The sequence below is a fragment of the Oncorhynchus clarkii genome, unplaced genomic scaffold (assembly GCF_045791955.1).
Source record: "Oncorhynchus clarkii lewisi isolate Uvic-CL-2024 unplaced genomic scaffold, UVic_Ocla_1.0 unplaced_contig_4630_pilon_pilon, whole genome shotgun sequence".
Lineage (NCBI taxonomy): Eukaryota > Metazoa > Chordata > Actinopteri > Salmoniformes > Salmonidae > Oncorhynchus > Oncorhynchus clarkii.
In genome coordinates, this window is record NW_027259217.1 from 13961 (window position 1) to 30000 (window position 16040).

The 16040-nt window shown below is 44.7% G+C and overlaps 1 protein-coding gene across 1 annotated transcript in view; it reads right to left on the bottom strand.

Annotated features, from left to right (window-relative positions):
- Positions 1-8892: 8892 nt before the first annotated feature.
- Positions 8893-16040, bottom strand: part of LOC139399895 (xanthine dehydrogenase/oxidase-like) — a 13091-nt gene continuing 5943 nt past the window's right edge. The window contains exons 7-13 of the mRNA XM_071145021.1: positions 12196-12324; positions 12027-12101; positions 11315-11367; positions 10816-10930; positions 10453-10707; positions 10162-10329; positions 8893-10071 (exon numbers count right to left, since the gene is read on the bottom strand). Of these exons, the coding sequence (XP_071001122.1) occupies positions 10021-10071; positions 10162-10329; positions 10453-10707; positions 10816-10930; positions 11315-11367; positions 12027-12101; positions 12196-12324 (846 nt within the window). The 3' untranslated portion in view covers positions 8893-10020. The remainder of the gene's footprint in view (positions 10072-10161; positions 10330-10452; positions 10708-10815; positions 10931-11314; positions 11368-12026; positions 12102-12195; positions 12325-16040) is intronic.

Below are 16040 nucleotides of genomic sequence, written 5' to 3' on the forward strand. Positions count from 1 at the left end.
TTGGATGGTGAAACTAACCTGCCTGGATGGTGAAACTAACCCGCCTGGATGGTGAAACTAACCAGCCTGAATAGTGAAACTAACCAGCCTGGATGGTGAAACTAACTAGCCTGGATAGTGAAACTAACCAGCCTGGATGGTGAAACTAACCAGCCTGGACGGTTAAACTAACCAGCCTGGATAGTGAAACTAACCAGCCTGTATGGTGAAACTAACCTGCTTGGATGGTGAAACTAACCTGCTTGGATGGTGAAACTAACCAGCCTGGATGGTGAAACTAAACAGCTTGGATGGTGAAACTAACCAGCCTGGATAGTGAAACTAACTATCCTGGATGGTGAAACTAACCTGCTTGGATGGTGAAACTAACCTGCTTGGATGGTGAAACTAACCTGCCTGGATGGTGAAACTAACCCGCCTGGATGGTGAAACTAACCAGCCTGAATAGTGAAACTAACCAGCCTGGATGGTGAAACTAACTAGCCTGGATAGTGAAACTAACCAGCCTGGATGGTGAAACTAACCAGCCTGGACGGTTAAACTAACCAGCCTGGATGGTGAAACTAACCAGCCTGGACGGTTAAACTAACCAGCCTGGATAGTGACACTAACCAGCCTGGTTGGTGAAACTAACCAGCCTGGATGGTGAAACTAACCAGCCTGAATAGTGAAACTAACCAGCATGGATGGTGAAACTAACCAGCCTGGATGGTGAAACTAACCAGCCTGGACGGTTAAACTAACCAGCCTGCATAGTGAAACTAACCAGCCTGTATGGTGAAACTAACCAGCCTGTATGGTGAAACTAACCAGCCTGGACGGTTAAACTAACCAGCCTGCATAGTGAAACTAACCAGCCTGTATGGTGAAACTAACCAGCCTGGATAGTGACAATAACCAGCCTGGATAGTGAAACTAACCAGCCTGTATGGTGAAACTAACCAGCCTGGATGGTGAAACACACCAGACAACCAGATAAAAGCAAGCTGAATCAGTTAATGCATTCTTGAAAGTGAGGACAATGTGTCCTGCAAAGAAACACTATTGTTTGGTAGGAAAAATTGATTTTGAATTATATGCCCCGCTTACCTTCAAAATGATTTTGCAATCATATAGCCTTTATTGACAGTACTCTTAAATCTTTGAAATGTATAACTAATGTCATGATTTCGGTTGGCAAATTGTAAATCCAACAAAACCACATTTTGTTTAAATCAACCCCCTTTCTTTAAAAGTGTTTTTCATAGATTTTATGTTTATAATTTAGTCTCTGAAATTATAAACAAGTATAAGAAAAGCTTGTCTACAGTCTAATAGTATAACAAACTATTTTCTGAATGTGTCATTGTCACATTCTCTTATGATTTCATAACAAATCGATATAGTTACCACAGTTGTAACTCCTGTTCGATGAGTGGAGCGGAGCCCCGTAGGGTTTAGTTTAGCCAATAATTGACAAGAACAAAACAAGACAAACAAAACAAAAAACTGAAAACTCTATGTGGTGGAACTCCACCCCAAAGGGGAGCTCTGCTCCTAGTGGTTTTCCTCCTGCTGCCTAGGCAGTGAATAACCTGAGAAAAAATGTTGGTATTAAAGATTGGTCAAATACTACTGTAACACAAGTTACAGGAACTATATTTCACTTTTTTTATTTTACCTTTATTTAATTAGGCAAGACAGTTAAAGAACACATTCTTATTTTCAATGACAGCCCTAGGAACAGGGGGTTAACTGCCTTGTTCAGGGGCAGAACGACAGATATTCTACCTTGTCACCTCTGGGATTCAAACTTGCAACCTTTCGCTTCATAGTCCAACACTCCAACCACTAGGCTATCTCTAATCGTTCTGACCAAACACATCCATAGACTTGTGGGCAGGACAAAAAACACATGACTCTACTGTGCCACCCCAGCCAGGAGTCATGTCATGTAGTCATTCTAACAAGAGAAAACGGACCTGATGGAAACCTTGTCCATTGATCCTGTGTTTCCCCACCTTAATTCTAGCCTTCCCATCAGCGAAGCTGAGTACTGGCTGAATCAATGTAGAAGAACCTACTCACTGATTCCTCAGTGTTACCTGCCTCACTCAATCCATAGGCAAAGCCAATGATTCGTGGGCAGAAAATAGAATACTGTCCAACTACTCTGCCTCAGCAGATAGATGATACCTCAGTGTTCAATCAATTCCAGTGACCGGTCTAATAGTAAAGCAACACTAGTTACAGCACTATTTCCCTCATCACTCCGCACCAACACAGTGCTAACATGGTGGGCAGTCTCGACAGTCCCTTCTGTACTGACAGTGTCAAACAAAGGTCATGTCGCAAGTGTCTTACTCTCTGACAACAACAACAAAAAGAGAGCGGACCTAATGGGAACCTCGCCCAATAGTCCTGCATCTCTTCTTAACTCAAGTTATCAATTTAGCAACGCTGAGTACAGAACAACCTGGAGAGTTGGACGACATGTCTAACAGGTAGAATCGGATGAAAGGAGTCGGTGACTACCACGACGCCGCTGCACAAATATCCTCTATCCCTGTTCCTCTGAAAAGGGCCGTAGACGCCGCTACTCCTCGAGTGGAGTGGGCTCTGACTCCCTGAGGCACATGGGCTAGCAGTGGGAGAATACAGGACAGCGGTGGAAATGTGTACAGGCGAACATCCGGCCACTGGTGGGCAAAAGCGTCTATCCCTAGTGGCGGTTCGTCCTGGGCTCGTAGGGAAAACCATAGGGGGCACTGTGTGTTAACACGTGCACCTCGGCTCTCCCGAACCGTTCCCATATTTGGAGAACAATGTCGGGGTACAGCTGCCACTCATTGTCTCGGGGACCATCTCGAGGTCTGCTCTGAAGTTCTGACAGCCTGGAATGTGTGCTGCTGTCAACGAGCAAAGGAGCTCGTGAGCCCACAGCCACAATTCCTCTGCCAGCCGGTGGAGTGCAGGAGACCTGACTCCTCCTTGGCGATTTATGTAGTCTACTGTGGTTCAGTTGTCTGACCAGACCAACACGTCGCGACCACATAGGGTAGACATGAAGCGGGTCAGAACCAACAGAACTGTCTCCAACTCCAGGAGGTTGATGTCGCGTCCCGAGGGAGTCCACTCAACTCCTACCGCCCCAGCCTGACATTTCCATCCACAACCAGGACACTCTGCCCATTGGGACCACTGTCAGAATGCACGGGTCTCTCCCTGACACTGGCCCCACCCAACCCCAAATGGGGAGGTAATATTGGCGCATTCTGTGAGTAACGGGGGCACCGACACTTTGGTTATACTTGTAACCTTGTGGTTCCAGCCCTCCGTGAAAGCAGCGCGGGTCTGAGCTGCACTGACTGAGGCGCCTGCCTAAGTCGGTACGACGTCCCCCAACAGCGATCGCGTCATTGGCCCAACATGGGGCTGTGTACGCAAGCTGTTCCTCAAACCTTTTCCACATTACTTCTCACAGTGTATGATGTGGGGTTTAAATCATTAGCGTGATTTGTGAGAAACGGGGGCACCGCCACCTTGGTTATACATGTAATCTTGTGGGTCCAGCACTCCGTGAACACAGCACGGGTCTGAGCTAAACTAACTGTGTTATCTCCCAACAGCGATTGCGTCATTGGTCCAACATGGGGCTGTGTACGCGAGATGTTCTTTAAACACTTAACCACAATACTCTAGTGGACCTAGTCTCTTAAAGCACTTTGTGATGAGAGACTAGTCAAGGATCATATCACCTACACCTTACCTGCCAACCTAGACCCATTTCAGTTTGCATACTGCCCCAACAGGTCCACAGACAATGCAATCAACATGAGACTGCACACTGCCCTATCCCATCTGGACAAGAGGAATACCTGTGTAAGAATGCTGCTCATTGACTACAGCTCAGTATTCAACACCATAGTACCCTCCAAGCTGCCTGCAAGGGGCCACCATTGGAAAACACGAGGAGTTACTTCAAGGTCTTATGGAGGGACCCTGGCAGAATGCCATGACCAGAAGTTTGATACTTTGCTGGAGCAATTCCACGGATTCCCCACTGGGCAGCGGGTCACACCCGTAATCTCCCAGCCTACCTCAGTGTCCTGAGAACCCCGGAGCGCTACGCTGGAGATTCCGAAACCTGCTGGGCTTTTCTCTCCCAGTGCTCCCTCATTTTCGAGCTGCAGCGTTCTTAGGACCGCTCGAGAACAGCGTACATTTAACGCTGATGTCCAGCAGGGCACTCGCGTGGGCCAAGGTGGTGTGGGAGCAACAATCTGCCGTCTAACTCAGTCTTGGAGGAAGTTCGGAAGGTGTTTGATTGGCATATTACGGGGTGGATTTTTGCACGTTGGCGGCTGAGAGTGCCTGGAACTCAGAAGCATTGTTCGACATGTTCCTGCACGGAGTATCAGAGGAAGTAAATGACGAGCTACTGACTACTACTGACGGATCTCGACTCTGTCATCGCCTTGACCATTTTAACCTCTTAAAGGATAGGGAGCAGCATTTCCACTTTTGGATAAATAGCGTGCACAATTTCAACTTCCTGCTACTCATGCCAGGAATATATTATATGCATATGATTAGTAGGTGTGGATAGAAAACACTCTAAAACTGGTTCAATCATGTCTGTGACTATAACAGAACTTATGTAGCAGGCAAAACCCAGAGGAAAAACTGTTCAGAATCTTTTTTTTTTTTTTTCCCTCTGACCGTTCCCCCAGTTGTCTTTGCCAAGGGAAATTTGATAGCGACTATTTTACAGTTCCTACGACTTCCACAGGATGTCACCAGTCTTTGGAATTGGGTTGAAGTTAATCATTGGTGAAACGAAGAAGAGGCACATCCTGGAACAACGTTACACTGTTGATAGTTACGCAAGAGGGAAAATGGTGCATGTTTTGTTTACTTTCTCTATCGAATACAGATTGCCCCGTCTACAATTTGATCGATTATTAACCAGTTGGATTTAGGGGGCGCTATTTAAATTTTTGGATGAAAAACATTCCCGTTTTAAACAAGATATTTTGTCACAAAATGATGCTCGACTATGCATATAATTGACAGCTTTGGAAAGAAGACACTCTGACGTTTCCAAAACTGCAAAGATATTGTCTGTGAGTGCCACAGAACTGATGTTACAGGCGAAACCCAGATAAAAATCCAACCAGGAAGTGCCGCATTTTTTGAAACCGCCTCATGCCAATGACTCCTTATATGGCTGTGAATGAGCTACGAATGAGCTTACGTTTTCCACGTTTTCCCCAAGGTGTCTACAGCATTGTGACGTCTTTTTAGGCATTTCCCTTGAAGAATGGCTGTAAGGGACCATATATGGCATGTGGTCACATGGTGTCTCCCGCAGAAAACCTTGCGTAAAATACTGAGGTAGACATTTTTCCAATCGCTTCTTATGAGAAACCAACTGCCTTGACGGATATATTATCGAATATATTTGTTAAAAACACCTTAATTTTCTTATTTTCGTGAAAATGTTGCCTGCTGCCAGCAGAGCCTAGCATAGCATTATGCCATGATAAACTTGTCAAATGCTTGTCGTATATTTTGAAAATCTGAGATGACAGTGGAGATGACAAAAGGCTAAGCTTGTGTTTGAATATATTTATTTCATTTCATTTGCGATTTTCATGAATAGGAAAAGTTTCTAGGGGTATTTATGTCCGTTGCGTTATGCTAATGCATTTGAGGCTATGATTACGCTCCCGGATACGGGATTGCTCGTCGCAACAGGTTAACGTTTAAAAATACCTAAAGTTGTATTACAAAAGTAGTTTGAAATGTTTTGGCAAAGTTTATAGGCAACTTTCCTCTGCCCTTACTCGCATCCCTTTTCATGCCAGGTTGCTGTGGGGGAACCAGTCGAAATCTCTTCCGGTATTCATCGACTCTGGGGCCGTTTATGGACGCTATCCTGGCTTCTGAGCTGGATCTCCCCACTCAGCCCCTCTCCATTCCCATGGACACTAGAGCACTAGACTGGCGCTCTATAGGCAGGGTCACCCACAATACTACCCCCATCAACATAAGTGTGTCAGGGAACCACAGCGAACGATCCAGTTACTGCTCATTAAGTCTCCCCAGGTTCCCGTGGTATTGGGATTCTCCTGGTTCCCGCAACACAATCTCCTCATTGACTGGTCTGCTGGTGCCATCATGGGCTGGAGCCCGTTCTGCCATCCCCATTACCTGAAGTCAGCACAGCCTGCCCCGGGATGTCTTCCCGGGTGCTTGGAAGTTGCCATTCCCGCGGAGTACCAGGACCCTCCAGGAGGTGTTTGGTAAGGCCTTGGCTACTTCGATTCTGCCACACCAACCATATGACTGTGGGATTGATCTTCTCCCAGGCACCACTCTGCCCTGGGGACGACTGTACTCTCTGTTAGGTCCGGAGACCAAGGCTATGGAGACCTACATTGAGGACTCCCTAGCTGCAGGGTTCATGTGTTTTCTGTTTGTCTGTTTGTCTTTTGTTCCCCTGTTCGTCTGTTCTGGCTCCTGTTTTTCTAGTCCTTCCCGGTTTTGACCATTCTGCCTGCCCTGAACCCTGAGTCTGCCTGCCGTTCTGGACCTTTTGCACCCTCCTGGATTATTGACCCCTGCCGGCCTTTGACCTGTCGTTTGCTTGCCTCTGTACTAGAAATAAACTTGTATTTATTCGACACTGTCTGCATCTGGGTCTTCCCTGAAACTTGATAAGACGAAAACATCATGACTGGGCCCACAGAGATCCTATTAAATTAATAGTGATTATATACACTGAGTATATCAAACATCAGAGACACCTTCCTAATATTGAGTTGCAAAACACTGTTGGGGGGACTGGAGGACTGGAATTGGGAAACAATGTTGGGGGGACTGGAGGACTGGAGGACTGTGGGACTGGAGGACTGGAGGACTGTGGGACTGGAGGACTGGAGGACTGGGGGACTGGGGGGACTGGAGGACTGGGGGACTGGAGGACTGGAGTTGGGAAACACTGTTGGGGGGACTGGAGGACTGGAGGACTGGAGTTGGAAAACACTTGGGGGGACTGGACGACTGGAGGCCTGGAGTACTGGAGGACTGGAGTTGGGAAAAACTGTTGGGGGGACTGGAGGACTGGAGGACTGGAGGACGGGGGACTGGAAGACTGGAGTTGGGAAACACTGTTGGGGGTACTGGAGGACTGGAGGACTGGGGGTACTGGAGGACTGGAGGACTGGAGGACTGGAGGACTGGGGGACTGGGGGACTTGAGCTGTGAAACACTTTTGACCAAATACTTATTTTCCACCATAATTTGCAAATAAATTCATAAAAAATCCCTCATTTTGTCTGTCATAGTTGAAGTGTACCTATGAATAAAATGACAGGCCTCTCTCGTCTTTTTAAGTGGGAGAACTTGCACAATTGGTGGCTGACTAAATACTTTTTTTGCCCAACTGTACACCTTGATTAAAATGGGGGAAAAGTATTCTAGATTAAGTAATGTGTAGGGCGCTTGTGTTGTAATTGTAACAGACATTTAAAATGTCTATCTTTCAGATTGTGTTCAATGACTTGTTATTAGAGGGATTGTTTTTTAATGAGTGTGCTGTGTCCATACTGTACTGTGGGTATGATTCACTGTTGAAAGGATATGATTATATTTATCACCAGCAGCTTTTTGAATGAACACAGGTCCACACACACTGGTACAAACACACAGTAAATACACATGCAAACTGTGTGTGTGTGTGTGTGTGCGCGTGTGTGTGTGTGTGTGTGTGTGTGTGTGTGTGTGTGTGTGTGTGTGTGTGTGTGTGTGTGTGTGTGTGTGTGTGTGTGTGTGTGTGTGTGTGTGTGTGTGTGTGTGTGTCAATAACAGGGTCGATTTCACTGCTTAGCAGGTGAGCACAAGGAATAGGCAGATCAGAGAATAAAGAGTGAGTGACAACTGAAGAAACCAACATGAGCAAGTGTATTCACTGTAGAGACTACATGTCAGAAGACAGCTGAGTGACAATGGGAGGAAGTGTTTTCACTCTGTAGAGATTACAGGTTAGAAGACAGCTGAGTGACAATGGGAGGAAGTGTTTTCACTCTGTAGAGACTACAGGTCAGAAGACAGCTGAGTGACAATGGGAGGAAGTGTTTTCACTCTGTAGAGACTACATGTCAGAAGACAGCTGAGTGACAATGGGAGGAAGTGTTTTCACTCTGTAGAGACTACAGGTCAGAAGACAGCTGAGTGACAATGGGAGGAAGTGTTTTCACTCTGTAGAGACTACATGTCAGAAGACAGCTGAGTGACAATGGGAGGAAGTGTTTTCACTCTGTAGAGATTACATGTTAGAAGACAGAAGAGTGACAATGGGAGGAGGAGTTTCTATCCGAACAGTCAGCTACACAGGTTCCATGACTATTTTATTTTGTAAATCACAACAATGGCTCAATCTTGTCTCTTCTTCATGGCTCTCTGGTCTCTCTCTTATCAGCTTTAACGTAGAGCTAGTCAAGGGGTTAGGCTGAGTACATTTTACGTTCTGTGAGCTTGCGTTGCCTACCACTTTGCGACTGAGCCGTTGTTGCTCCTAGATCTTTCCACTTCACAATAACAGCACTTTCTGTTGACCGGGGGGAAGCTCTAGTAGGGCAGAAATTTGACAAACTGACTTGTTGGAAAGGTGACATCCTATGATGGTGTCACGTTGAAAGTCACTGAGCTCTTCAGTACGGGCCATTCTACTGCCATTGTTTGTCTATGGAGATTGCATAGCTGTGTGCTTGATTATATACACCTGTCAGCAACGGGTGTAACTGAAATAGCCGAATCCACTAATATGAATGGGTGTATACACACCGCATAGCAAGCACTTATAGACAGCATAACACACAGTCAGAGGACAGAGCCAGAGGATTGGAAATCTATGTTTATTCAAACAGGCAAACTCTATACATTATCGAAATGTCAAATAAAGCTAATTCTTCAATTACATTTTTTTTTGTCTCAGTCTTATCAAGTAGTTGAAGTAATTGAGTTATTCTGTGTCAGTCAAGTAGTATTTAACTAAGTTGAATTGAAAACAGTAGCGCAGCAGACACACTACCGGCCACCAGATGGTGCTGTTTTACCAAAACCTGAGATTACACATAAAATAAATTAAACAAATGATTCCTATAAAACTCTATTAATCAAAATATAACCACTAAATAAAATCACCATTTCTGCTAGCAAAAGGCAAATTAAATTAACATGTATAAAATATCATACATTTAGGAAATGATATTAAATTTAACACACAAATATCAGCTCTTTTACACACAACTACAAGATGTTGACTTATTTGATAAAGGGATACAACAGGCATCATGACAGATATTGAATTGATCATAGGTCATTTGTATATGATATGCAGTGAGGTCTGAAAATGATTGACATCCCTTGAAAAAGATCATCAACAGTTACAGTGGTGTGTGATTGGTCTGGTCAGTTCCCGAGGCCTCAGTGACACTTTCCTCCAATCAGAATCTGTGGCCTCCTGACCTATTTCGGAACGCACCATGGTGGCTATGTGGGGAACCGGACTAGGACTGCTTCCTAGGTCAAAGTGCTGATAGCCAGGTAGGCTTCAGATCTTTGCTTCATCTTTAATAGGCTCTTCCTCTTCACTGATCTAAAACTAGTGGACAGGTGAAAGCAGACCCCCAACATCCACTATATTGTTCTGAATTCTCAGCTCAGTAAGGATGAGAGACAGGAGACAAGGAGATGATGCCCCTTTACACTACCGAGATCCACCCACGTGTGCGTTAGGGTAAGAGTTCCAAACTGATTAGGGTTCTGTCTCCATTCCAAACTGATTAGGGTTCTGTCTCCATGACAAACTGATTAGAACAGCCATTTCCTCAGACAGAGACAAAGGAATTGAATGGCATAATTTTGGAACAGATTAACCTTCTCTCTCTGCTTGCTATCCTATTCTTTCCCCCCTCCGTCTCGCCCCTCTTCTCTCTCTCCTCTGCATTTCTTCTCTCTCTAGTTCCGTTCGTCTTACACTACGACAGCCCATGGAGTGAAGGTGCCTGGCTCTGCAGGGGGGCACTGGAACCAAAACAACAACAACAACAACAACAGATCAGTGTGTGTCTCCATAGTTTTATTCAAGGACTGTAAGAGATGTGATGAACATACCAGTTTGGTGAAGCGATCCTCGCAGGCGTTGCGTATCCTCTCAGGTGTGGCCGGGCTGTCCAATCTGAAGGGCCCACTAAGGCCTGACTCCTTCCTGGCAGCGATGATGGCATCTTTGATGGCAAAAAACACAGAGGCCGCAAGGAAGAGAGGAGGCTCACCTATCGCCTAGATAGATAGATAGATAGATAGATAGATAGATAGATAGATAGAGAAGTGTTAAGTATGATTAATTAAACGGGGGTTCCACAAGAATAGAAAGAGGGCTTCCTTCACAATAAGAGTCCCTACCTTGGAGGAGAAGATGGCCTTGTCGTTGGGGGCGTCTCGGAGCAGAGACACTGTGAGGTCAGTGGGGATGTCTCCAAAGGCGGGGATCTTGTACATGCCTGGTCCTCGCGTGAACAGGTATCCCTCGGGAGAATACTTCAGCTCCTCCAGGGTGTACAGACCCACACCCTGCATAAAGCCCCCCTCTACCTGTCCTATGTCCAGAGCTGGGTTCAGACTATTCCCCACATCTATGACGATGGAAGTATGAATGTTCTAATGGAGAGATGGAGGATATTGGTTTGTGTCTTATCAATCGATTCAGTCCTAAAATCGCTCAAGTACGCAAGAGAAGTGGGAAACACACACTAGCGCATCACTCACCTTGTGGCTGCCGGTCAGACAGTCTATCTCCACCTCAGAGCAGGCCACTCCATAACTGAAGTAGTTGAAAGGACGACCTGTGTTGGTCTCAAAGTCATAACCAAGGTCTGGAGTCCTGAGGAAGACATAAATAAACAGTTAATTACACCAAGAAATCTTTCTGGTGATTTTCGGTTCCAGTTGTGCCATTTAGCAACATTGTAGCCTAGCTAGCATTTAGCCTATCAATCGAACATTTGTAGTCTAGCAAGCATTTGTAGCCTACCTAGCATTTAGCAACATTCTAGAACAGCTAGCATTTAGCCTAGCTAGCAATTTCAGATTAGCTAGCATTTAGCAGCATTGTAGCAAGCTAGCAACCAGCTATGGTAGTTTATTGTGTTGCCTCACAGGCAAACTATTTGAAAAAAAACCCGAAATGATTCATGTATTGTTAAAACGGGTTTGGTAATAATACACTGCGTGTTATTTTCTTGTGACTGTGTTCCAGGTAACGTACTTGTAGAATCCATTAGCAGACAGATTGACCCGGTCAAAGTAGGCAGCGTTCACCTGAAAACAGATAATGAGTAATTGATTAAAACACATGATGTTTAAAAGGAAGGGCACTCTGGGTTAAAGGCCCAATTCAAACATTTTTATCTCTATATCGAATCATTTCTGGGTAACAATTACATACCTTACTATAATAGTTTTTTTTTTTTTTAATGACCCCTTTTTCTCCCCAATTTCATGGTATCCAATTGTTGTAGTAGCTACTATCTTGTCTCATCGCTACAACTCGGGAGAGACGAAGGTTGAAAGTCATGCGTCCTCCGATACACAACCCAACCAGCCGCACTGCTTCTTAACACCCTCCCTAACCCGGACGACGCTAGGCCAATTGTGCGTCGCCCCACGGACCTCCCGGTTTACCTAGGCAAGTCAGTTAAATAATAAATTCTTATTTTCAATGAAACCGCCTGGTAATGCCACTAGGCGAGCCAAAACTTCACCCATGAAAAAACCTGCTGATTAAATTGTATTTTCAACCAACAACTATCAGGATATAGCACCTTTTTCACACTTTACAATGCTAGTTTCATCAGCTGTTGTACAATATGATACAAAACACAGGAAATAACTGGATTTTGACTGCATTGGGCCTTTAAAGACGAGCAATGATACCATCCAATTAGAAATAAGACTGTATATGATTGACAGGTACTGACCCAGTCCTCCCAGCATCCTTTAGGATTCTTGGTCTTGTAGGGTTCTAGACGGTGGAGTAGGATCTCACACGCATTCTAGAGAGAGAGGGAGAGGGAGAGAGAGGTTAGAAGATTGGCTGCAGTAAAGAATATTGAAAGCAGTAGGTGAGTGTGTGTGAGTCTGTCTTACATGCACAGCGGCTCCGTTGAGGTCGGAGGAAGCAGAGGCAGCAGTAGGGCTGGTGTTGGGAACAGTGTTGGTGCTGGTCTCTGTGATGTGGATCTTACTGCTGGGGATACCCAGGGTCCTACTGGCCACCTGACACACACACACACACAAATATGTGGATGTATTTAATTATCCAGTGAATAACTAGTGTACTAGTTAGTGTAGTAGTTTAAATACCAGCTCTATAGAGAGAGAGCTCTGTTTCCATTAACTTCTCTAGTGATTCTTTGTCGACATTTAGAAAGTTCACGTAGAAAATAGGATGTGACAATTGCCAGCTTAACGTAATGACGTAACACCAACAACGAAAAACGTCCCCCCCCCCAAAAAAAACCTACAGTGGTTGAAATGTTTCCATGACTTATTTAGGCAAATTGAGCATTAATACACGAGTGACAGCCTGTGTCCCCCACTTATCTGGTTCATGTCCCACGGAAAGCCAGTGTGGATTCAATGCAATAACTGACTAATATTCTAATAATTCTCCTCTGCCAACATAGCGCCACGGTCCGTGCCATGATGAAAATGTCCAGTCCTATAGTTCTGAAATAATTGGATGGTGAAACATGCATTCAGCCGACCAGAAAATTAATTCTTGAAAGTCAGGACAATCATTATCCTGCAAAGAAACATTATTTGTATATTTATTTTGCAAGCAGTGGGCATATTATAATTAAAATATCAGCAAGCCTCCCCCTCTCCTGCCCTACAGGCCGTAAATCATTGGATCTAATTCATTTGATCAATCTGTGAGGCCTGTAGAAATAACATATATTTATGCTTCTTAATTAACCCTCCTGCTGTGTACTGGTGGAATTGGACCGATTTACACGTTTTCTCTCTGAGAAAATGGTCACATGAGGTCACATGACTTTGTCCACGAAGGGCATCTGAACACACAAAATACACTTTGATGAATTTTCATTACACTTTGGGTGTTTTATTTAACTTTGGTCCACCTGTGGTGTTCCCGGTCAATAATGACCGGTCATTAGAAATGAACGGGTGAGACTACAAATTAGTGTTTAAAATTGAGTTCGGGCACATGCCCATTCATCAGATGGACACACTTCCTCTCCCTGACCCCCATTTTGCAAGTGTGTTTGAGCACATGTACCAGTTGTTAAAGTACTATGTGAATTTCACCAGGTTCATATGTTGTGTTGATTTGATTTGTTATGATGCATGCCTGCCTCCTGGGAGTAGAGGAGTGTGTACTACTAACATGTTGCCCTGCGGTGCATCCTGGGAGTAGAGGAGTGTGTATTTACGAGTTGCCCTGCGTGCTCCTGCTCCAATCATTTTGATGCACTGAGAGAGGTAGGCACGCTTTTTCTGTCTTCAGAAAAGTTTGATTCTTTTAATTACAAAGTCATATACACACAGTGTTTTGTTCATGAATAATGTTGTATATTTAGAGGTTACTCATAAGTGGAGGGTATTGTTAAGATGCACCTGTAGCTACTTTTTAGGATGATATCAACATTCTGAATTCAACATGTGGTTAATAGCTAGCTAAGGTATTAGCAGGCTACTGTATGTGTGAACGATGGCTAGCTCCTCGAATGATCCCAGTCTCTCCTATTGTGCATCTGTTGTAGAAAGAGGCGACGATTCGCAGAACATAATGTGGCTCTACAAATGTTTTATTTCCTTTTCGATGCAGATGCAGAATGCAGAGAGTGAACTCTGCTTAATTAAAACTACCTGATCTCCAAAGTCCCACGTCTATAGTCTCAATCAACCACACACAACGCAGAGTGACAGCGGTGCAGTACAGCACTGGTTACACACACACACACACACACACACACACACACACACACACACACACCCACATCCCTTCTTAGCTTCCATGGCAACCCCCAGGGGAATCTTTCCCCAGTAGAATCTTTCCCCCACAGGAACCACACCTGTTGGCATTCTCACAAACAATCGCAACATTGTTTCAATAATATATAGAACTTTTCTCGCAGCTCTGGTATATAAATCTTTTTTTGAGGCCTTGCTCACAATTCTGTGGCAGCACAATGACCAAACGATACACTGTATGTGAGGCTTTTGATCATATCTTGAATCATGACACTGGTGAATAGGAGAGAGTCCTTGTTAAACAATATGTTTCATCTGAGTATTTGTTATAGTCAAAATAATCCAAACATTATGCTTTTTTTAAACTCAAAAACGAGTTGTATGAGCTCAGGTCAATGAGGCCTACAGCAAATAGAAGTTCAAAACATGTAATTATCACAAGAACATAAGTTGATAAAATGATCTAACACAACATTAGGCGATAATATGGATTTATAATCAGCTATAACGGGGTGGTCATTGTGGACCGGGAACACAGAATGAATTAACATGAAACGAACACAACAGGAGGGTTTAAAAAGCCCGTGTTAACTTCCCATCTGCTTATTTTCATCACAAGTCATTGTCACCATAATGTACATAGGCTATTAGGTTATGGGTTTCCTAGCAAACATTTTTGAGTTGCATATGCAACTGGGGCCATGACTTGACTTACCCCAGATATCCCCAAAATTATTAGTCAATCATCGTTTATTCGAAAAACATTGTTTCCATCGTCATGTGTCGCAATAAGGGAAAGTTCGACATAAGAAAAAAAGTGTACTCTTGTCGAACGGATAAAATCTTGACAAAGTTGAGAAAATGTCTCCCATATCTGCCTTTTCCGTTACAAATGTCAAAACAATGGTGGGTGATATTGCGTTTGTTGATTAAAACCCTGGGTCAACGGAAACCTGTCTACCTGTCATTTTAGGGTTCTGTGTTTTAAATCATGTGACATACATTAGCAACATTTGATCCTGTATTTTAAGCCTTATACAGAAATGAGAACTACACTTGGTGTGTTAGTGTCCTGCCTGCACCATCTTGGTGTGTTAGTGTCCTGCCTGCACCATCTTGGTGTGTTAGTGTCCTGCCTGCACCATCTTGGTGTGTTAGTGTCCTGCCTGCACCATCTTGTTGTGTTAGTCTCCTACCTGCACCATCTTGGTGTGTTAGTGTCCTGCCTGCACCATCTTGGTGTGTTAGTGTCCTGCCTGCACCATCTTGGTGTGTTAGTGTCCTGCCTGCACCATCTTGGTGTGTTAGTCTCCTACCTGCACCATCTTGGTGTGTTAGTGTCCTGCCTGCACCATATTGGTGTGTTAGTGTCCTGCCTGTACCATCTTGGTGTGTTAGTGTCCTGCCTGCACCATCTTGGTGTGTTAGTGTCCTGCCTGCACCATCTTGGTGTGTTAGTGTCCTGCCTGCACCATCTTGGTGTGTTAGTGTCCTGCCTGCACCATCTTGGTGTGTTAGTGTCCTGCCTGCACCATCTTGGTGTGTTAGTGTCCTGCCTGCACCATCTTGGTGTGTTAGTCTCCTACCTGCACCATCTTGGTGTGTTAGTGTCCTGCTTGCACCATCTTGGTGTGTTAGTGTCCTGCCTGCACCATCTTGGTGTGTTAGTGTCCTGCCTGCACCATCTTGGTGTTTTAGTGTCCTACCTGCACCATATTGGTGTGTTAGTGTCCTGTCTGCACCATCTTGGTGTGTTAGTGTCCTGCCTGCACCATCTTGGTGTGTTAGTGTCCTACCTGCACCATCTTGGTGTGTTAGTGTCCTGACTGCACCATCTTGGTGTGTTAGTGTCCTGCCTGCACCATCTTGGTGTGTTAGTGTCCTGCCTGCACCATCTTGGTGTGTTAGTGTCCTGCCTGCACCATCTTGGTGTGTTAGTGTCCTGCCTGCACCATCTTGGTGTGTTAGTGTCCTGCCTGCACCATCTTGGTGTG